General features: G+C 44.4%; 1 protein-coding gene across 6 annotated transcripts in view; it reads left to right on the top strand.

The window, feature by feature from the left end:
- ADD1 (adducin 1) overlaps positions 1-22518 on the top strand; it is a 94290-nt gene that overhangs the window by 67933 nt on the left and 3839 nt on the right. For 3 of the 6 annotated variants that reach the window (XM_088454959.1, XM_088454960.1, XM_088454963.1), the window contains exons 11-15: positions 4082-4183; positions 7182-7271; positions 12759-12915; positions 14972-15229; positions 15907-15996. In XM_088454959.1, the coding sequence (XP_088311085.1) occupies positions 4082-4183; positions 7182-7271; positions 12759-12915; positions 14972-15229; positions 15907-15996 (697 nt within the window). Of the gene's footprint in view, positions 1-4081; positions 4184-7181; positions 7272-7352; positions 7371-8962; positions 9056-12758; positions 12916-14971; positions 15230-15906; positions 15997-22518 lie in introns of all 6 variants that reach the window. The other 3 variants (XM_088454961.1, XM_088454962.1, XM_088454964.1) reach the window with 2 other exon arrangements.

Here is a 22518-nt window from a genome sequence, read left to right as displayed (position 1 = left end):
TGTCTGAGAGCTGTCGCAGGGCCTGAGTGCTTAGAGTGGCCTCCTCCTTGGTATTTGCTTGGTTCCTCACCATACTAACGTTTTTACAAACTGGCTGTAGCAAGAGAAATATATGTAATATGACATTTGCCACAAAAAATGGTAAAAATATTTATTTAATATATAACGTTTTAGCAGAATACACATGAACCATGGATATTACTTGCCTTATATTGTCAAATGAGCTATAAAACATGTGTTGCTTATTATAGGTGGCATGCCTTCTTATAGAGAGGTAAATCCTTTCCAGGAGTATTTTTTTTTTCTTTATAGATGAAACAAAACGTGTGCTCATAATGGATTTCGTCCTCTACATATAGGCACTTGAATGCGCGTTGCTGTGTATATATACAGTACAAGCTGTACTTGCGTATCTTTTTATAAAATGAAAGTCCTTAGTCATTGCTGGTAGGTGCTGTCAGTCTCTGGTGCTTTGCGCACAGCCCAATATGCTGAATTCAGAAGTGAACGATTTGTATGTAAAACTTGTAGCTCTAGAGCTTTTGGCCAATGCAGTTAGACCAGAGTCATGTGAAGGCTTCTGTCACTTTCCAAAATATACGTTTATTTTGGACTCTATGAAATAGTGACACGTCTGCCATTCAGTATTGTTTAGATATACAGGGGGGCGATTCAATGCATTGCAGTGTAAATGGCCCTGGGCTGTTGGTCATGGAGCTTCTAGTCTGACTTAACATCGCAATGAATTGAATCACCCCCACAGTCTGTTTCAGTGTGCGTAATGGTCCTCTAGTCTCCCCGTATAGAAGGGTTTATAAATAGGACCCAGTAAGTCACATGGTGATAGGTTATCCGTCTGTGATGTTTCATCTTTAAACTTCTTTTGTACCAACCAGCCTTGAGTCACGTTTTGTAATAATTTAAAGAGGATGTCCACTCAGGTATTGTTGTTTTGAGACTGTGAACTGAAGAAGATGCTGGATGAAAGGGCACTACAGTAAAATTGTATGCACTTCTCTTCATACATAGCCTTTAGAAGTAAATAGTTAATGGCAATTTTGTGAGTATTTAACTTTTTGCGCAGTGTTTCAGTTGGAACTCCAGCTGTTACTGCTGTTCCTTTTCCCCATTATAACCTTTTAACAAGGCTGCAAACCATAGGTACTTGGCTCTGCCGTAAATTCAATGAGCTGATTGCCTGTCGCTAGCCTGAACCCAGTTAAATTGTATTGAATGGAGTTGATGTAAAGTAAGACCAAGCTGTGCCTATAATCGTCTGCGTGATGTCATTCATAACACTCATTGGGGGCGATTTAATTGATTTATCGGGTGCCTTAACTAATGGGCGCCCAATGGAGCAATTCAGTTGTTGCTCCTTTCGGGCACATGTGCAGCGGGTAGGCACTTTTCTGCTCTCAGCCTCCTGAGAAGGTGAGCAGAAATGTGCGCCCAAATGGGACTTTAAGTGCCCAAAGCAGTTCATTAGACGGGTTTAGCCACTTTGTGCAGCTAAATCTGGTGTTGTCGGGCGGGTGCCCGAACAGAGCAACAATTGAATTGATCTGTCGGGTGCCCATTAGTTAAGGTGCCCGATAAAATAAATGAAACGCGCCCATTGGGCGCACACCACAAATTTTTCTGTGCACCTAGATGGCACGCTCGGTGACCTTCAGCATGAAGTATAGATGGCCAGTGTTACTTGAGTTTCGTGGGGGCTGAAGAACAAGAACTATTCCCATTTTAGCCTAATATATGACCTACATTTTTCATGAGGGGCAACATTTGTGGGGTCTTTTTGTGGCAAATTGCACAATGACCAATAATGGATGAGCGTCTCTGCCAGCACATAAGACCCCTGGAAAATGTACCCCCACCGGATTAGGAGTACCTGTGCACCTAATTCATAAGTTGCCAGCGCCATCCTCACTCCACTCATTTCCTCATATCGGTCGGTTCAAAGCTTTTCTCCTCCACAGACCCCCTCCAGCTTTCGCTACTGACCCCTGCACATGGAGGCTGTGACCCAAGAGCTGGGTTGTGCTTGATGTAGACGATTTCAAATTATGAAATGTCTAAAAGACAACAAAAACTTAAGTGGACATCTTCAAGTTTAGTTATGTTTCCATCTATATGGTGCAGAAATGTCAGCCATTCTTCAGTAGCTAGTACTCAGAATGTGAATTCTCTCCATCGGTTTATTTATGTGTCTGCCATCTCTTATACACACACACGTAAGGTGCAGTAATTGTTTATGAAGATTAAAAGTGAGTATAAACTGACTCCATTATTCATCGTTACTTTTTGGTCCGATACTGTTTAGGATTTTCCCCCTCTTCCCCTCTTGCGCTGATCTGTTTCTCGGTTGACATGGCTACACAAACACTGAGCTCCTTGATGAAGCTAAAAGCCCCTCATTCATATTGATTATAGAGTATTGCAATAGATCACATTGCCTTTTGACCTGCCATGCCTTTCTAGTCTACTTCTGCAGATTTCATATCTAAGAATATATTTTATGTATTTCGTATGAGGCGAGCAATCCTTGGTTAAGTAATTCAAGTTTTTCTTGGCGATTCTAGCTATATTAAAGCTAAAACATGGCAGTGCAAGCGCCAGGCCTGGCTTGGTCATCTATAGTCTGGCAAGTAATAAATAATGTTTATGCAATAAGTGCTCAATATCTGTACAACCTTGCAGAGCTTTGTTACCTCACATATATAGAAATGCAATATTATTCCACAATTAGACTTCTATAGTACAGCACACATTGCAGACGTAGAACATAACTTAGAGCGGTTCCCCACTTCTAAGCCCTGCCCCGATTTCACAAAATGTCCTTTCTTTAATGGATTGCTGTTGCCTTTTTGTTTAAAATTGTTCCCTTTTATATCCCCCCTCACCCAATAATCCCCTCCATCTGCTCTTATTTATTTTTTTAAAGCTGTGAAGCAGATTTTTTAAACTTTGCTTAAATGGTTTTTCAGTTGCTCTAATTTGGCTGTTTTCCTGTGGATAATGGAGTCCATGCTGGGTTACTTTGTTGTTTTTTTTTCTTTTTTTGTAGCTTCTTTGAACATTATTTTCTATGCAAACTTTGGTGATGCCCGCTCACTCGCTAAACACAATCATGGTATAGACCCCTTTTGTACCATGTGGTCCTGCTAGATATTGGCTTCCAATATCTCGCAGGGACAGTCTGTACAAAAGGCCCGGGATCCGGTGAGTGACTTTGTATTGTGTTCCGCGGCCCTTTCATTTTATGCTTCCCTCTTTGCTTTTAATTTTTTTTTTTTTTTGTATAGGAGGACTGAATCAATGATATGTTTATCTACTGTTTATTACATTAAAAAAGGGCCCAAGCATTAATTTGTAACTGTTTACTATACGGTATGGATTTTATCTTCTATTCTTCTGCTAGATATTTTTTTTATTTTTTTTGCCTTTTTAAATAGCGTCTTTTATCAATCCAAAGTTTAGCTGTAGCTCTCCTCACCTACCAAAACGCTAGGCCCACATCAGAATGCTTCATTGAGGAGGGGAAGCCATTATGTGGGACAAATGGCAGGATCTCCAATTGGCTCCTAGTCTGCATCTCCATTCATTGGACTGATAGGTATTTTGTTTTTCTGTTTGAAGTTTGGAGCTGCCTGAAAATAGTCAGGATCTGGTGAGGCAGCAGAAACATTATGCTTTATAAGTGATGCAGCCTTTTAAAGAATTCATTCAGTGCCGTGCTGGATGTGTAGTGTGGGGATTGTTTTCTAGCTCTTATGTTGTTGGATTGATTTCTAGTGAAGTCTATAATAGTGTAAAAGCTGTATCCAGCTGTAGGGTTGTAATGGAAGGCCCCACCCAGTGCTCCGAGATTGCGATGTGAGCACTCGCACAGCGTTCAGAGCTGTCCAGCGGCAATATCACTTCTCTTCCTGGTTTTCATAGTTCAGTTTTGATCCAAGTTTCCATTAACAGCATATTCATTGGTTCATCTCCCTATGTGACTTGTGAAATGCATGACTGTACCCTGTATAGCTGTACTCCTGGTAGTGTTAATCTGACCATGTTGCTGTTCTTCATCTTGCAGTGGACTAAAGAGGATGGACTTAGAACTTCCACCTCTGCTGTCCCTAACCTGTTTGTTCCATTGAACACAGACCCCAAGGAAGTTCAAGAAATGAGGAACAAGGTAAATGATTTATGATTGTAGTTTGTCTTATTTTACATGAAACTTGCCCCTATGTGTTCTCCAGTTGAGCTATAAAGGATTATAGAAATCATTTTGCTTCATGTCTAGTTATGACATCATATTGCGCACACAGTCACCGTTTTATATTCTTAGGGCTCAATTCAATTAGGTATGAAGGTGACGAATTGCCATTGCAACGGCATAGAGGCAACTGCATGGCAATTCGCCTGCCCTAGCGGGGCGATCTCCCCCCAGGACTGACAAATTTTTGCTCGCACTTACTTACGGGAACGAGCCCTTCGTTACATTTCTTGTGTATTTGGTCCCACACTTATAGTCAGGTCTTTGACGTTAATTCATAAGGTAGAGATTGACGTTTTATGCTGAATACACTCTGCTGCTTTATCAAAGGTCCACTCCTTCCCTCCCTCCTCCTCCCCTCTCCCCTCCTTCCCTACCTCCTTCCCCCCTCTCCCCACCTTCCCCCCTCTCCCCTCCCTCCTTCCCTCCCTCTCCCCTCCTTTCCTTCCCTCCCTCCTTCCCTCCCCCATGATCACAACAATTTCCACCTGTCTGAATGAAGTGTATTATCTGAGCGAACTTTCATTTATTGCTGCCCAGCACGAATAGCTCTGAATCTAAGGCTAGTACAATTTACAGATGGCTTTTCTTACTGTAGCTTCATTCGCGCCAGGTCCCGTACGACGCGGCTGCGCCAAGAGTCTTTCACTCAGAGGGCTATTCAATTGTTTGTTGGGCGGTGATCATTAATGGGTGCCCAACTGAGCAATTCAATTGGTGTGCCCGTTATTTATCGCGCTTGCCGCAACCAAAAGCACCCTGTTTAGACATGTAAAGCGGCTAAACCTGTCTGAAGTCTAAAACGGTAGTTTGGGTGCCAGAAACAGACTCTTTGTACATTTCTGCCCGCCACCTCAGGAGGCTGCAAACAAAAGTGTTGGCGGCCACGGCCCTCGCGTCCGAATGGAGCAAAGGTTTACTTGTTTTGTCAGGCGCTCATTAGTTAAGGAACCCCCAAAAAAAATTGCATTTCCCCCATAATGTGCATCTTACTTACATAATTAAAACAACTAGAAGCGACAAAAATACATGGTTAGTGTACAATGATCAGTTAGGTGTGCAACATTTGTACATCTGTGTAAGACTGACTCTGAATCTGTGTAAAAAGTGCTCCGATGCGAGCCACTGCGACTTTTCCTTCCGATGTGTTCTGTTGTGTTTTATCTGCGATTTTGTATGTGTGTAAAAGCAGTTCATGTGCAGTTAAAGTCGCAGGCTGGCGTCTCTGGTACACTGTGAGCGGCTTTCAGCTGCGTCTGCGATGCAAATTAGATGCACAGTTTAAAGAACAATAGGGTATGCTACTCGTCTGTCATGCCGGAAGTCTCATGCTACATGGCCTACGGATGACCAGTAAGTGAGGGCACCTCTGTATACAGATACCCAATATATACTACATGGCCTAAAGTGTGTTGACAAGTCATCTATTCATTGTGTATGGCCATTTCAGGCACACCCATTGCTAATAGATGTATAACATCAAGGATGCAATCTCCAACGTCAGATATGAGCGGTAGAATGGTGTTTGTACTGAAGAGTCCGGTGGCTCTCAATGTGGCACAGTCTTAGGATGCCACCTTTCCAAAATGTATGTCATCTTGGAGCTCCACTGGTTTAGCTGTAAGTGCTGTTATTGTGAAGTGGAAACATCTCTGAGCAACAACAGCTCAGCTGCGAAGCCTTAGGCCGCATAAGTTCACTGAGCTGGACTGCCGAGTGCTGAGGTGTAGAGTACACTCACTACCGAATGTCAGGCAGCATCACACAAGAGCTGTCCTCATGGTTTGGCTTTCCATGGCCGAGCCTCATCACTATGCACAATGCCATTGGACTTTGGAACAGTGGAAACAAGTTCTCAGGTGTGACCATCTGGTTGTCTGAGGGATGAATCTGGATTTGGCGGATGCCAAGAGCCTCCTTTCACAATGTATATGGTCAACTGTAAAGTTTGGTGGAAGAGGAATAATGGTCTGGAGTTTTTGGTCCCCTTAGTTACAGTGAAGAAAAACTTATTGCTACAGTAGACTGACTGAGCCCTGACCCTCAACTCCGTTGAACACCTTTGGGATGAATTGGAATACTCACTGCAAGCCAAGCCTTACTGTCCAGCTCAGCGCCTGACCTCCCTATTCCTACTGTGGCTGAATGGATCTGAATCCCCCCAGTCATGTTACAAAATATCTTGGAAAGGATGGATGCTTTTACAGCAGCTGAGTGGGACCAACTCCACACTAATGCCCATGATTTTGGAATGCAATGTTCAAAAAAACATATGGGTGTAATGTTCGTGTGTCTGCATACATTTGTCCATCTAGTTTAGTTTTTTTGATCTTTGTACGTTATAGGCTACTCAAGTGTGTGACCATGTTTGTTTTTTAGGAGGGATTTTAATTTTACTGCAAGAACATGTGTTAACATGTGGAAAATGTTAACCTTGGATATTAATGGGACTTAACTAAACTATTTTTGAATCACATGAGCATCTGGGGGTGCTGTGGTGAGAGCTGATCTTGGTCTTACTAGACCCACAGACTCTTCTTCCTATAAGGAAATCCTGATGACGACACCGGAGTTTCCATGAGAGGATCTAGGTCTACAGACGCAAATCTTGTTCCATTCATAAATCAAGAACATGTGTGGTCTGATGTCTGGGAACAGCTTCTGATGGTTTTTGGGCTTGCATTTGTGGGTAGAAGGGGAGTGGTGCTAAACTCACGATTGATGTTGTGATCTGTATACTACTCCTGCTGTGCAGGTCACATGTAGTCATTGGGCGGACAGGGCCTGTCTACATGACCTCCATTATACTGAAACAGTAAGAGAGAGACATTGTATAAGGAACATGGTGACCTGCACAATGTGCCGTGATGTTTGACTTTGTATATTGATGACTTCCTGTTTTTGTTTTATGCCTCAGATAAGAGAACAGAATTTACAAGACATTAAAACCGCTGGTCCTCAGTCACAGGTTCTGTGTGGGGCCGTGGTCGACAGGAGCACAGTGCAGGTCAGTTTCCAAACCTTTCAAATCAAGTGAGTGTAATAAGACTTCCCTTCCATTGCGCTAACATTATTCTTTAATTGACAGAGACTGTCTGTGTATAAGGTAAGTGCTAAAAGCGGCTTCTTTACTTTGCAAATCCCCGCAGTGTATTACAGTAGGCACACGTGGCTTCAGTGTGGGTGGTAAAAGCATGGCAGTAACCGATGCTGCTGGCGCCATTGCTAATTGCCATGCATGGCCGTGCTTAATGACCTCCCCTTCTGGTGACTAGGGAGGACTATTTGGCCCTTTATCATGTTTTACTTCCATCATCTCCGGATTAAACAACTGAACTTCACCAGTGAAAGAAAGATTTCAGAATTAGAACCTTTTATGAGGCTATTTTGAATATATATATATATATATTTATTTTTCTGATGGCATTTGGTGGTCTTAATGCTTGTGAATGAATCCACACATTTGCTAAAGGTTGTAGCTTGCTGAGCTCTGTAGAGTAATATAAAATTGCCATTGTTGAAATGAGGGAGAAAAAATCCTGCTCATCTTTTTTTTTTTTTTTTTTGTCTGTTTTGTTTTCCTGATCGTGTTATGTGAAAGGTCAGTGACATTATGGCTTCAGTTTATCTTTCTCCTTTCCCAGGTGTCAGTTTGGTAAATCTATCACATGTAACTAACATGCATCACAAGACATACATGTGCCCTATAATGTTGTTTGTGAAGATTGCTGTATAAATGAATAGGAAAATACTCCATTTTGCTTTTTTTAATTAATGATTTGGGCTCCCTGTGCCATCTGTAAAATCTTGCTAAAATGCCAATCTGGGATCTGTATGGTCATTATTTTTTTATGTAGTACTAACATATTACGCAGCACTTTACAGATATTTGTTTATTCACATCAGTCCCTGTCCCAGTAGAGCTCACAGTCTATATTCCTATGCTGCTTATGTCAGGCGCCAATAACCTACCAGTATGTTTTTTGTGATCGTGGGAGGAACTCCACTGGAGAACAGACAAACTCCACACAGACAAGGGCTATGGTGGGAATCAAACCCATAACCCCAGTATGATGAGACAGCAATGCTAGCTTCTGTGCAACCATGCTGTAATATATATATATATTTACACACACACACACAGTGTGTATACTGTTAGTTTAAATGCACAGACAGTAATAGCAACAATAGTAGTCCAACCTGATTGAGGTACAGCCTGAGAAGTGTCTGCTGCACACTGTGTATGTCCATGTATCATCCAGTCTGCAGTGTGTATAAGCGTAGGGTCAGGAACTGCAGTTGAGCTGTTTATCAGTCAACTAATTAGATATAAGCTAAAGTTAATTACACGTGTACTGCGGTCAGATAAATTACACTGGTTAGATTGAATTATCAAGCTGACTCCACAGGAAGTAGTGATAACATTTATGGCAGCAACAGAGTTACCAGTCTTAAAAGGTGTTTAGCCGGTTTCTATTTTTTTTGGCCAATATAATAATGTGTGTATGTAATACATAGGCCTGACCTATCTTCACTTTAATACAATCCAATCCTATTTTGTTCTGTATTATTTTGTCATGTTTGCGCATGTTCCAGCCCCCGGTTGTTGCCATGTCACCTTGCATGCTCCCACGCTGCCAATGTTTTACGGTGTATATGTGGTCTGGTTTGCTGTGTTTACTGAATTTGCTGTTTCAGGATGCACCTCTTTCAGACTGTTCGGAAACTATTGATGGGTTCGATCTGTCAGAGCAGGCCTTTAGTCCAGCTAGAATCTGCTCAGTTAGAAAGGTATATACTGCCCTGTCTATACTTTGTGAATTTGGGTAGTTCACATGTGCACACCCATGTTATCTATACTGCCATCTTTTGAGTGGACACTGGGGTTCTATAGAATCACTGAGCATGATGCCCTTTTGGTACTCTACTGGAGCCTACAGTTCTGTGTTGGTACTTAGGATATGAAAAGGATAAAACTACAGTATTTGAACAGAATTATTAAGGGCTCTTGCGCTTTTATGTCTAATCAGGAAGAGCTGAAGCCGTAAGACTATCCTGTAGTTGTGTAAGCCAGGCATGGCCGCATGGTGTCCTGTGTCTACAGTATGGTCACACTATTGGCTAGGATTAGTGTAGTCAGGAATATTTCAGTTTAGGGAGAGCTCTTCTGTTAAAGTAAACTTTTAGGTCTGAATACACTAGAACACCAGGGCCTTTACTTTGTATATAAAATAGGAGCAATTTTCTTGCTGTGCTCATTTATTTCTTTATTTGTATGTATGTGTGTATGATTTTTGTTTTCTGTAGTCCCTTTTTTTTTTTTTGTCTGCCGTTCGTGTTCCAATGGAGAAGTTGCCCATAGCAACCAATAGGCTACCACCAAATGTACTACCTCAAAGCCGATTGGGTGCAATGGGCAACTTCTTCGCTGGCCCACTGCTCCACTGTTACATCAACCTTTTTGTGTCCATAATACTAGTTTGGTTTTCCACCCCTCGTTTGGCATCTCTGAAGGATAATCCCAGCATAGCACAAATAGGGCCATATGCAAACCCTGTAGCTAGCTGACATCTCGGACCTATTTATTTAGGTCCTGCAACCCCGCGCGTTAAGCCCTATAGCGTGAACTTTTCATTGCAGTTCCTGAGGCGTTAAACTGCACCTACTGGTATTTAACGTGCGGGAAAACTCATACATTCCAGCATTTTACTCGGAAACTATGGGTTACCACGTGTTAATCGAGTGTTTACCACGCAGGGAAAATGCAAAATATATTAAAGAGCGCCGGGCTTTGAACCAGGAGTTTTTTCCCTGCTCTGTAAACCCCCGTGCTTTAATTTGGTATGCCTAATGGGATGAGAACCGACAATCTAGTCTTTATAGCTAGAAACCTCAGATCCTATTTAATTCATAGAGTTCAATTCGGATAGACAATAGTTGCCTCGCACAATGTTTTTCTGCGTGTAATGTACCCAGAGTAATTCCATTGTGTCAAGGAATGGGGCTTAGAGTAGGGCTACAAGCAACATGAAGCCCTATTTTCCATCATGGCCCTTACAGCTGGTCTTGTAACGGAGTACTGGGTACATTACACACTGAAAAACAACATGCCAGGCAGCTCACACCTCTTCAAATTGCACACGCTTTTTTTTCTAGTTTTAGGCTAATCCAAGTATATTTACACTTCCATATTATCCCACAACTCGAATCCTCAGGTAACCCTAAGGGGTCCATCCAGTTACCCGCGAATACACAGCGGGTGCGAGTTATTGCAGCAACTTCCGCCCTTTATGGCAGCCTGTACTTGCTCAAAACTGCTTGAAGCCCTATAGGACTGCGAGCAAAATTTGGGCAGATTCAGGATGGGAGTGGGCCACCAGGAGTGCTAGATGCCAAGCCGTTGCCGGCTCTTTTACGTCGTGGCAACGGCAACTCTCACCCTTTTGCAGGTAATTGGATTGACCCCTACCAGTGCATGTTTTCCATAATTTTTCTGGAGCAGAGGTGTATTCTGTTTCACATTTTTAAAAGTTCATAGGTGGTAGTAATTATTTCACACGTGATTCTGTGAGGCTACCTGGAAAACATGCACTGTTGGGGCTCCCCGGGGACTGGACTTGGGAAACATTGCCCTAGCACCTTAGTTGGAAGACTTCTAATTGTTACCCCTTTTGGTAAATCAAAATTTCGCTTACTGGTTTGGTACAGTAAGTCGGTACTTACTGTGTCACCAGTGAGTATGTCGCCATCAAAATGCTGCCATAAGTAGTTATGCCCGTGGTGGTATCCTGGTGCCAGCATTTTGAAGTTGGCATACTCACTGGTGATAGTGTGTTGGTTTCCTGACTATCTACGGACTAGACTGAAAAAAGGACATGGAAGTTCAGTAGGAGTCCTTAGCTATGCCTTCCGCGCGGCCTTACATTTGTTTCTTGGTAGTGGGGGATTAATCTATTAGTGAGGGCTGCCTTTTGGGGTATACTGCTAGCCAGTTTTCCAATGCATGCTTATTATCTGCTGACAACTGGTAGCACAAAGAGTGCTGGGTTACTTTCTAACACTGATTCTGAGTGGGCAGAGTAACCGCTATTGGAAGGACGCTGCGTTGTATATATTTCTCTTCTGTCAGATTGTCAGTGCCAGGAGACATGCCGCTGCTTCAGCAGTGCCTACTTCTTTAAAGCTGTAGAGTTCTATGGGATAATAATAAAGTTACCAAATGTAATTTATGTGAAGCCATGGAAAGTACTGTTCCTGTCTGTCTATGGAATTTATATAATGTGCACACCACTTTATTCTGGTATTTATCTGTATACTTTACTTTTTTGCACAATATATTTTCTCCACCGTGCCTAGGTTAATATATACACTTTATAATAATGTTTTTCTCCACTAGCAGAGTGTTATAAATCCCTATTTCACAGTGTCACACTGCACAGAGCATTATCACATTGAAGTAACAGGCAGTTGTGCAAAAATTTGTTCCTACATGCCCATCTGCTTTTTATTTTTGGTCTCCCAGAGTTTTATTATTATAGCAGCAATTCCATGTCGAATATTTTTGTTTTCCTTAAAATGACAAGCCCTTAATTAAGCTTTGCATCTTTGCTAACCTCCCCAAAATCATTATCTCCTATTCAAAACTCTGGAGAACAGACTAAAATGACTGAGTCTGTGCAGAATCTCAGCATATCATGTGGTAGCTGTCGGAGAAGAAGGCTGTCATGTTGCAATGAAAAGCTCGGAGGAGCATTTCCAAAGCATCTCTGCTCATTACCTAATGTGGCTGGTTGCCATTGTAGTCCAGGATAATAGATGATAAAGCAGCCAGAAGACAGACAAGGCAGAATTGCAAATGCTGACATTCTCCTTACAGCAAGCTCCCTGATCTGGGCCCTATATATTCTGCTTCACTGTGTGGTTGGTAGTAATGTCTGCAAATAATGTAGCAACCTCTGCACTTTCTTTCTGATGCTGGGAAATACTTCCATCCACTTCTCTGCTGCACTTGGTACAACGACATGGATTACAGATTACTGCAGCTATGGGACAATGCAAAATAAACCAGCCCTGGCTGTTGTAATAGGTAGGCGAAGGATTTGAGAGATCTGGTTACTTTCTGAAGCTGATGACAGGAAATGGGTCCTCACTATAGGGTGATCATTCCGAATGCAGCAGAAAGTTAACACTTTGCCATCATATTTTGGATTTGGAGGGAAAAAAAACCTCCACCTATAGACTTTTAACCCTAAATGAATTTGTACTGCCAGATTTTTTAACTCTAATCATCCTGAAATAAAATTGAGAGCATTTAAAGTGTGAAACATTTCATCTGCTACATAATAAAAGCATCAATGGGAGATCTATTACCTGGGAGGGTGTTTTTGTTTGTTTTTATTTTTCTTATTACGGATTGGAAATGAGTGCAGGCTTTAGGTGACTGTGACACTGCTCAAAAGCTCTCCTTCTGTTTTCCTCCCCATGCTTTGCACAGGGAGAGCTGATTACAGCTTCAAAAGCCATAATTGAGAAAGAGTACCAGCCACGGGTCATAGTGAGCACTGCGGGCCCCAACCCCTTCAACAAACTGACGGACAGAGACATGGAAGAGTACCGCAAGGAAGTGGAGCGCAAGCAGCGGGATGCCGGAGGTTTGTTTTCCTGCATGTCTCTTCCTACACTTGGGAGATGGGAGGGGGGACTTAGAGCAGGCCTATTGGAGAACATCTTACATGGAAGACCACAAAATCACGATGATGCTGCCATTGTTCACTCACCAGCTGATTGTCTTGGGCATTGGGGGAGATTTATCAAAGCTTGGAGGGAGATGAAGTACCAACCAATCAGCTTCTGTCACTTTACAGTCTGTGATTGAAAAATGACAGGAGCTGATTGGTTTTATCTCTCTCCACGCTTTAATAAATCACCCCCACTGTGAGATTAAACCTTTATGTAAAATGTTTTGTATAACTATCTCGGTTGGTTAAATCGAAGGGGAGAGCTTAAAAGCTGTGGCTAGTGTGCACTTTAGTCCACAGCATGTTCTTTCTCCTTGTGCATCCATATGTCAGTGCACATAAAATAGCAGCTGCTTTTTTTTCTTTTTTTAAAAGACCATTAAGCCCCAAACATTGACAATTTCTGCTATGAGTAGTGATGAAATAGTGTTTGCATCACCCTGGCGTTCCCATGCCACTGTTATAAGTGTCTCACTGTCGCACTCCATTACACAGCAGCTGTAATTCCTCCAGACAGTGAATCTGATTGCAGTAGCATCACTTCTATGACTAAACATGGCAGAGCGTGACTGACAGCTGGGCAGCATGCCCCAGGGTGTAAAGCCACCAATCCACACTGCATTGTGAGAGCAAAAGTTTGCCCACCTGTCAATCACTCTTTACCGTTTTAAGTCCTAGAAGCCCCTCCCTCCTACATGGCAACCTGATGCGTAGCAGTAACTGAAGGTGCCTACACACAGCAATGTTTTATACGATCTGGCTGATTCCGGCGTATCGGAACGACAGATCATGTAAAATATGCCTAAATCTTGAGTCCACACTCACGATCACGATGCGCGTCCCTGCAGGTCACACATTGTATCTTCAGATCTGCCGTGGTATAGGGCAGATCTGACAATCTCAAGTCACGATGCACTGGATAGTTTAGGAGGCACGATAGATTGTGTGCAAAATTGGCAGCTTTTCAGACCAAATCGTGCCCACGACTGCCGGGGAGAGTTTAGGGGGAAATCGTACACATCGTGGGAACGTGAGCACATCGCTATATGTGTAGGCACCATCAGAGCATGGTGGTCCTATTAAGTATACTTGTATATTATTCAGCTCTTTTATACCCATACTTCAATATAAGTTAATGTCACCTTGTGGCATTACTCTCTAAGCTTTGCTTTACGTGTTGTATTCCATTTGGTAAAATGACCTTCAGAGTGACAATTAGCTGATGTCCCGCGTGAGCTGCAATTATACCTATCTCTGGGTTCACTCACATCTTTCCTCTACAGTAGTCGCTCAATGTAAAAAAAAAAAAAAAAAAAAAAGCATTTTAGTGAACTTTGATAGGTATAATGACTTTTCTCATGGGACACCAGCTGTTGTTCTGAAGGTGATTTCTGAAGGTGATTTCTTCAGTCAGCTTGGCCTGACATCACTCAGTGCGTGTGACAAACATTCTCTTAGCCAAACCGTTTCTCATTTGGCTATATTATTGGGCTGACTCTGCTTTCCTCAGGTAGAAGTCTGCACTGGGATTTGGCCAACACACAGAAAATGTCTCATCATAATCTGGTCTCTGGTCATTGTGTGATCTGCTGACTACAATAGATGATCGAATAGAGATTTTAGAATTTGCCATCAACTTTAAGATAAAGTTGGGCACATGAGACCATTTTCCAGCATGGTTCAGTGCTGTGCATAGACCTAAACATGGGATTTGTGAGATATGTAGTATTTTGCTGTTTTGGACCTGACTAATATGTCCTAATGTTTTCAGCAATCACATGGGTGGTCTATACTATTGATTCGTGTAAAGTAGCGGGAAATTGCAACTACCTGATTTTCTGTATAACCTATTAGCAAGACCATCATAACGTAGCGACATCCTCTAACCAAGATGAGTTGTTACCAAGTGGAGATCTTGATGTGGTGGTCTAGACCATGAATGTAAACTAATAAAGCTCCCCACTTTTAGAGGGTCAGATTTCTTCTATGGATATTCCACTAACCTCAGCCGGAGAGCAAAATCCAGCCGGTCGTGTTCAGGCTCTCCCTGCAGAGGTTTTGGACGAAAACACCATGGTCTGCCAAGAACGTGATATGTTGATAGACAAGTTACCGGCGATAGCGGTGTCTTCTCCAGCGTTGGAGGTGGAAAGAGCGGATGAGTCTGTGGAAAAGCCATATAAACCGGAGTCTAATACCAACTCAGATCTCTTGCCTAGTAATTCAGGTATCTCCCGAGTGGCCAGTGGTCCCATCTTTCTTGTTGATCAATCTGGTGTGGGAAATCCGGTGGTGGCGTGGATGAGAATCTCAAAGGTTTCTGCACTGAATGTGTCCCACACTAACGTAACGTTATTCAGACACTAATAAAGATCAAGCTGATTTTCACGTTCTGATCTAAGCTATGTAAGAACAGTCCAATTAATACCCTTCTCTGTGATACTCTGCGTCCAACAGATGAATTGCTATCACAAGCTGCAAATTAAATGTGTTTGTGTTGCACGTATCAATAAGCCTTTAAATCAAGGTGATGGTTAATTATTATAAGTAACTGTTTTATTTTGGGGGTTTTCTGCTTTCCAAGATACAAATTTGTCCTGCTTAAACTTGTTTTGCATCAAAAATGCCATTCCTAAACTTTATTACTTTATTTATTTGAATCACTTGAGTCTTAATTTCATGCACAATAGATCTTGATCTGTTGTTGGTATATGTATTATACAACATTATTATTTTGGAGATTTTTGAGCTTGGAGAGTGGCTACTGTTGAGCATCTTTGAGATTTAATGTGCCTATTTCTTTATTGTAACAACAAATCAGTAGTTGGGCAAGTACCCTGCACTAATCACAGACACAATGTGTTTTTACTATTTGTGATGCGATCACTTCTCTTACCCCTTCAGACCACCCAGAAGAGTCCGCAGAACAGAAGGACTCCCCTCCGGACCACTCCTTAACCCACACACCTCCCAGCACGCCCATCAAACAGGAAGGTATGTCTGGGTCTCGTACAGTGAGATGAATCTTTTGACCAGTTATAGAGGGTGGTATTCTGTATCGACAATCGTTGTGTTCAGTCTGTGAAAGTAGTTATCCCAGACGGTATGCAGTCGGGAAGCCGGCAGACCTAATCACGACAGCCGGCTTCCCGACTGCTTCATCCCAACGAGGGTTTAAAGAAGTCTGTCATGTTACAGACGCCGGGAGACCGGTGCCTGGCATCCCGATTGAAGTGATGCCTGGCGCCGCTGCGGACAGCCGCGCGGGGGTTTTAGGCACCCCCCGGGGGACTTGGGTTTAGGCGGCGGGGAAGGGGGTTTAGGGTTAGGCACTGGGGGTGGAGGTTAGGGTTTTAGGCACCCCTAAGGGAGGGTTAGGGTGGGGGAAAAGGTTAGTAATTACTTACCTGGGGACGATCGGGATTTTCATCCTGTTCGGGCAGCCGCTGTCGGGATTTGAACCGCCGGCCAGGGGTCCGGTGGTAAATCATGCTGATTCCTCCCAGACTAGTTCATAAGAGTTCTAGAAGGATTAAAGGATTCTAAAAACAATTAGAGGGGAACAATTTTTTTGTTAGATTTATAGTCCTTAAAACTATCCATAGTTTATAATCTGGTATATTTTTCTCCATAATATTTTTTGTTCAGATTTTAGATGGGTTTTTGTCTTTCTGTTAAATAATTCTATAATGCTCACACAGCCCTAAAATTTGAAAGTCTCGACAGAAGTGTTTGTTAAAATCATGACGTGGCGTTAGATGCCCGTTATATAGCTCTTCCTAGATCACCCATGGGTTAGGGTACATACTATGAGCTGTGTAACATCCACCATTGGCACGTTACTGTGCTGTGGTCACAGCTATACATTGATTACTATGAGTAGTGCTAGTGAGTATACTCTCAACAGCTTTATAAATAAAAATGCTGGATGAATAATGGACACAACTTCTTGTGCCCAGGAACCATCCAGCCTTTGTGATATTGGTGTGGAGTGGTGGTTGTGTGTCTAAGCCCCTAGTGGCACACTAGCCTTGTAATGGGAAATGTGGTTTTCCTGCCACCCAATGTGTCCTCACAGCTGAGACACTACAGAATTGCTTGTGTACCACGGAAACGGTGGTTCCCATTATAAACTGTCGGCAGACTACTTCATAGTAGCGGCGGAAAAAGTAGTTTGTCATATGACACTCAGAAACACTATATACAGATGTGTCCTTTCACATCTTTTTCGCTAGAATGTGCACCTTAGTCGCAACACGATGTAACAATACCGCTTCACGAGACTGCACTGATTCATTTGCTATGTGACACTTGTAATCATATCTGCGTGCGACTGATTCTATCTGTACAACAGAACTGGGTCGCAAACAACAGATATGCAAGTGTAGCATATGGAATGAATCCATGCAGTCTTGTGAAGTGGTTTTGTTGCATCACTTTGCGACAAAGATTCACGTTCAACCAAGAGAAGACGCTCGTCGCAAGCAGATTCTCATAACCTGGCGCGCTGCGACACTGTTTGGCACGACTGTGGCAATAATCTGAGAACACATCTGCAACACCAGCTGAGACCTTCTCTTCAGGGTCCATAGGGCTCCACAGGGAGACAATGGGGTGTAGGTTGTGGATAGGAAGACAAGACACCAAACAGTTAAGCTTTTGCAATCCCAGAATGCTCTGGCTCCCCCCCCTCCAATACCCTGCCCATGAGCTTTAAGCAATAAGTCTGCTTCGTGTCGGCAGGAGCCGGATCACTATTAGAAAGGGGGGCTGCATTAAGTAGCCCAAGCTTTTACTTTTCTGATTTATTTTATTTTTACTACTGATGGGCGAGCAGCACTAGACTGTCCTCCGGACATCTGTCCTGCTGCTCCATCACCCTTCCACAGCGCCGTGACTCCAGCCCTCTGCTTGGTACTCTCGGCAGGTCTCCCAGGGACCTTGCTAGCGGGCCCCATGGCTTGACCCCAGACTGCAGCCGGGACTTAAGGCAGGTTACCGCTTGTGGCAACCTGCGTTTTGGCATTCTTACCTCCGGTCCCAGGAGATAGACCGGGAGGTGCTGACGTGGTCACCGGTCCATCCGGGACTCCTCTAGGCCACCAGAGCATATATACTGGTGCTAGAGACCAGGGAATCGGTGGTTAAAGTCACCCAGGGGAGGTCAGCTCTCTGTTAATGCAGCCCCAGCTCAGAGCGCCATTCCACCGAGGTCATGTCGTCCTGAGCTGATCCTTCTCCTCACCCACCCCCTCAGATCTCCGGCGGCCATTTTAGCTCTGCAGCAGCCACAGCTCTCTGGGGATGCTGGGTCCTGTCCTCTTGTATACCTCTCCTAGGAGCCAGGTTATGCAACGCTATAGCCTACCAGCCACTGTGGTCTGAGTAGTTGATTGTAGTGCCCTTTGCAGTCATATTGATTTCTGCATTGTATGTGACTTATGCTAGCTCTGTCTGTGTGTGTTTTCACTATACTGTCAGCTTATGCCTTCCCTTTTTTCTCACTATAATCCTAATATACTGGTGTATAGAGGGGTCCACTATACTTCACATCTGCTTGTATTTGTGAAGGCTGTCACATACTGTGTGGTTTCACTCTGCTCAGTGCCATACCCTGTCCTGTGTTCTCCTGCAGCTGTATCTAAGCAAAGGCATGGTCACTGTACTGCATATCCACTGGTATTTCTGAAAACTGTCACATACTTGGTGGCTGCACACTGCTCAATGCCATATTGTGTGCTAGACTATCCTGCAGCTTGGTCTAGCAAGGCAAGGGTAGCAAGCAAGCTGCTGCATCTATACTGCTCACTTGCAGATCCTGTGCAGAAGGCTTAAATCAGGAGGATTTATTTCAGGATGGGCTATGTGCAGCTTGTTATAATACACCAGGCCAATCAGCCCCTGCTCAGGAACCCACCCTGGGCTTCCTTTTCACAAGTGTGCACCGCCTAGCAGTCCCGGCAGTAATTCCCCCCCAAGGGGGTTGCCACAACGGGTACAGGCAATACAAGTACCTCCTAAGCCTCCTCCATGGGTAGACATACACTCTCAGTATAGAGTCTAGCGGCTACCTCCACGGCCTTTCAAATGACAATCTACACAACTCCCAGATGCTGAGGCGTCATCTGAGGAGGCAGACGACGCAGATCTGAGTCTCCCTCAGGGGAGGAAGAGCCTCAGTCTAAAATTACCTGGTTTAGTGCGGGCTGTCAAATCAATTCTTCAGTTAGAAGATGCTGAGCCTGTTCTCTAAACAAAACCACTGTTTAAAAGACAGTGGTTTTAGTGGAGTTTCCTCACTCAGCTTTCTGAACTCATGAGCAAAGCTTGGAATAGCCCCAGTAAAAAGTTTCAGCCTCCAAAACGTCTGATTTCTTTCTACCCTTTTCCAGCAGCTGATGGCGCTAAATGGGAAGCTCCCCAGCTGTTGAATCCCATGTCACACGTCTGATTAAAAGCTCTACTTTACCTATCCCTATGGCTTCCTCCTTAAAGGACACGACGGATAGGAAGATTGAAGCTTGTCTCAATTCTGTGTACTCTCTTACAGGAGCTATTACTCGTCCAGGAATGGCCACTGCCTGGGTGACGAAAGCCATTGAAAGCTGGGCTGATGCTCTGGAGGAATAATTTCCCTCTAAAGCTTCCTGGGAACAGCTGTCCTATATCTCCCACATCAGGGATGCAGCCTCCTATTTAGAAGAAGTGGCCTTAGTTAATGGTTTCTTGGCTTCCAAAGCGTCTGCTACTTCGCTAATAGCTTGCTGTATCCTTTGGCTTCATTCATGGAAGGCATCTAAGTCGGCCTTTCTGGCCTTTCTGCCATCAGCATCTACACCGAGGCCACGGATGTCATCCTTTTAGGTCCTTTCATCCCCAGGGAAAAGCTAAAGGCCAGTCCTTTCCTCGGCAGTCTGCTTCTACAAGGGCCTCCAAGCCCAGGACAAAGCAGGCCTGGGCCTCCAGATGTCCTGCTACTAAATCCGAGGTCAAACCTTCAGCATAACGGGGTAGGCCTCTCCCTAGGGGATCCCAGGGTTAGGAGGCTGACCTCTTCAATTCGCCCAGTGCTGGCGTCAAGTCATCACAGATGCTTGGGTACAAGAAGTGGTCTCATGGATTAGCTCTTTCATTCCACATTCAGTCCTTGCTGCACGGGGATAATAAATCCAGTCCCGTCGTCACAGTAAGGAAACTGTTATTATTCCACCCTTTTCCCATTGGGCTGTCAGAAGCCCAATGGGTCTCATCGGCCTATCCTCTAATCTCTGAAAACGTTTATAAGGGTGCCCAAGTTTTGTATGGAAACTCGCCACTCTATTGTCCTAGCTATGGAGCCTGGGGACTTTATTTTGTCTCTGGACATTCAGGATGCTTACCTACATGTACCTATAGCGCCCTCTAATCAGCAATTTCTTCGGATTGCTGTCCTGCAGCAACATTTCCAATTTCAGGTACTGCCCTTTGGGCTTTCTGCAGGTCTTAACCAAACTCATGACCTTTATGGCAGCCCACCTGCATTGTCAGGAAATCAGGCTGCTCCCGTATTTGGACGACCTCTTCCTCTTAGCACTCGAGGTTCTAAACCACCATCTTTAAGTAAACATTGCCTTTCTACAGAGTCAGAGATGGTTTATCAACTGAAAAAAGTCCTCCCTGACACCCTCACAAAGGATGGTCCATTTGGGAGCTCTTCTGGACTCTCAGAATCTTCCTGACAGCAGACAAGATCTCAGTACTGCAGGAACAGGCGCGCAGGTTACTCCAGGGTCGCCGAGTGTCTATTCACTCAGCAATGCAGACCTTAGGGTCCATGGTATCCACCTTCGACATGGTGGAGTTCCCCTACAGGCCCCTACAATACCTAATCCTATTCAGGTGGAAGGGGCTGCCTCATCTGATCAGGTCTCAGATGATGGACCTATCTCTAAAAGTTCGCCTGTCCCTCTCCTGGTGGTTACAGAGGTTCCACTTGAAAAAGGGTCACCCCTTTTGGATCCCGGAATGGGTACTCCTCACCACGGATGCCAGCCTCCGCGGGTGGGGCGCAGTGACTGGCCAGCACTCCTTCCACGGTCGCTGGATTCCGGCCAAGACGACCTAACCAATCAACGATCTAGAACTCCTAGCCATCTACAGAGCTCTGGCTCAGGACCTTCTTCAGGGCAGACCAGTACAAGTACATTTCGACATTGCCACGGCGGTGGCCTACATCAATCACCAGGGAGGTACTCGAAGCCTGTCAGCAATGGCAGAGGTGTCACGCATTCTCACATGGGCAGAATGCCATCTCTGCTTTGTTCATCCCTGGGGTCCTCCAAATGGGAAGCTGATTTCCTTAGCCGTCACGACGTACATGACAGGGAGTGGTCTCTACACCCAGAGGTCTTTCAACTCCTTGTGGACAAGTGGGACTTCCCAAACGTGGATCCCATGGCCTCTCGACACAATCGCAAGCTTCTGAGGTATGGATCAAGGACAAGGCTTATCAGTGAAATGGACCTTCCATTTGGCGTACCTATTTCCTCCAGTCTCCCTTCTTCCTCGAGTTCTTCAAAAGTTGAAGTAAGGCTGAGGCATTGTCCTGTTGGTAGCTGACTTGGCCCAGACGACATTGGTACTCTGATCTTCAGAGCCTCTCCATAGGCGCTCCTTTCCCACTTCCTCAATGTCCGGACCTGTTGTCTCAGGGTCCAGGTCTACATACGGACCTGGCCTGTCTGTATTTGACGGCGTGGCTCTTGCGACATCCCTCCTAAGGTCCAAGGGGTTTTCTCACTTTGTGGTCCATCCATGCTCAGAGCGCGTAAGCCGGCCTCTGTCCAGATCTGTCATTAAGTATGGCATACATATTTCCAGTGGTGTGCTACTATAAACTGACCCTCGGGTTTTTGGGGTTTCTAGAATCCTTGCCTTTCTGTAGGCTGGATTGGATCTCTAACTCCACCTAGCCTCTCTCAAAGTGCCCATCTCTGCTCTGTCCATCTGGTTCCAGCGCATTATTGCTCCTATACCGGATGTTCACACCTTCCTGCAAGGTGTTATACGTATACAACCTCCCTTTGTCCCTCCTGTGACTCCGTGGGGATTTGTCAGTGGTTCTCCACGCACTTCAGGAATCTCCATTCGAACCCTTGGATTAAGTAGATGTCAAATGGCTCGGCTCAGGAGCGTTCCCGCCCTTGAACAACTGCTTTGGGACATCCCCACTGTCTCCCTGTGGAATCCTATGTACCCTGAAGAAGAAAAGGAGAGTTATGGTAAGTACTTACCTTTAACTCTTTCTTTCTTCGTGGTCCATAGGGTCCACAGGGCACCCGCGCTGACTCACCTGGCTTCTATGGGTTTCCCCTCTTCGTCACTTGTTTCCTTCTCTGTGTGAGAGTGTGATTCTTCAGTGTACCAGTCTTCCTTCTCCCCTGCCCTGCTTCTGCCTTGGGCTTGTTGACAAACTGATTGCCTCAGGCCTGAGCCAGGAATATAGGGGGGGACAGACCATTCTGGGATTGCAAAAGC

The sequence above is a fragment of the Taudactylus pleione genome, unplaced genomic scaffold, assembly GCF_031769625.1.
Source record: "Taudactylus pleione unplaced genomic scaffold, aTauple2 ptg000638l, whole genome shotgun sequence".
Taxonomy (NCBI): domain Eukaryota; kingdom Metazoa; phylum Chordata; class Amphibia; order Anura; family Myobatrachidae; genus Taudactylus; species Taudactylus pleione.
The sequence above is the reverse complement of the archived record's forward strand: the minus strand, read 5'-3'. Positions and strand labels throughout refer to the sequence as shown.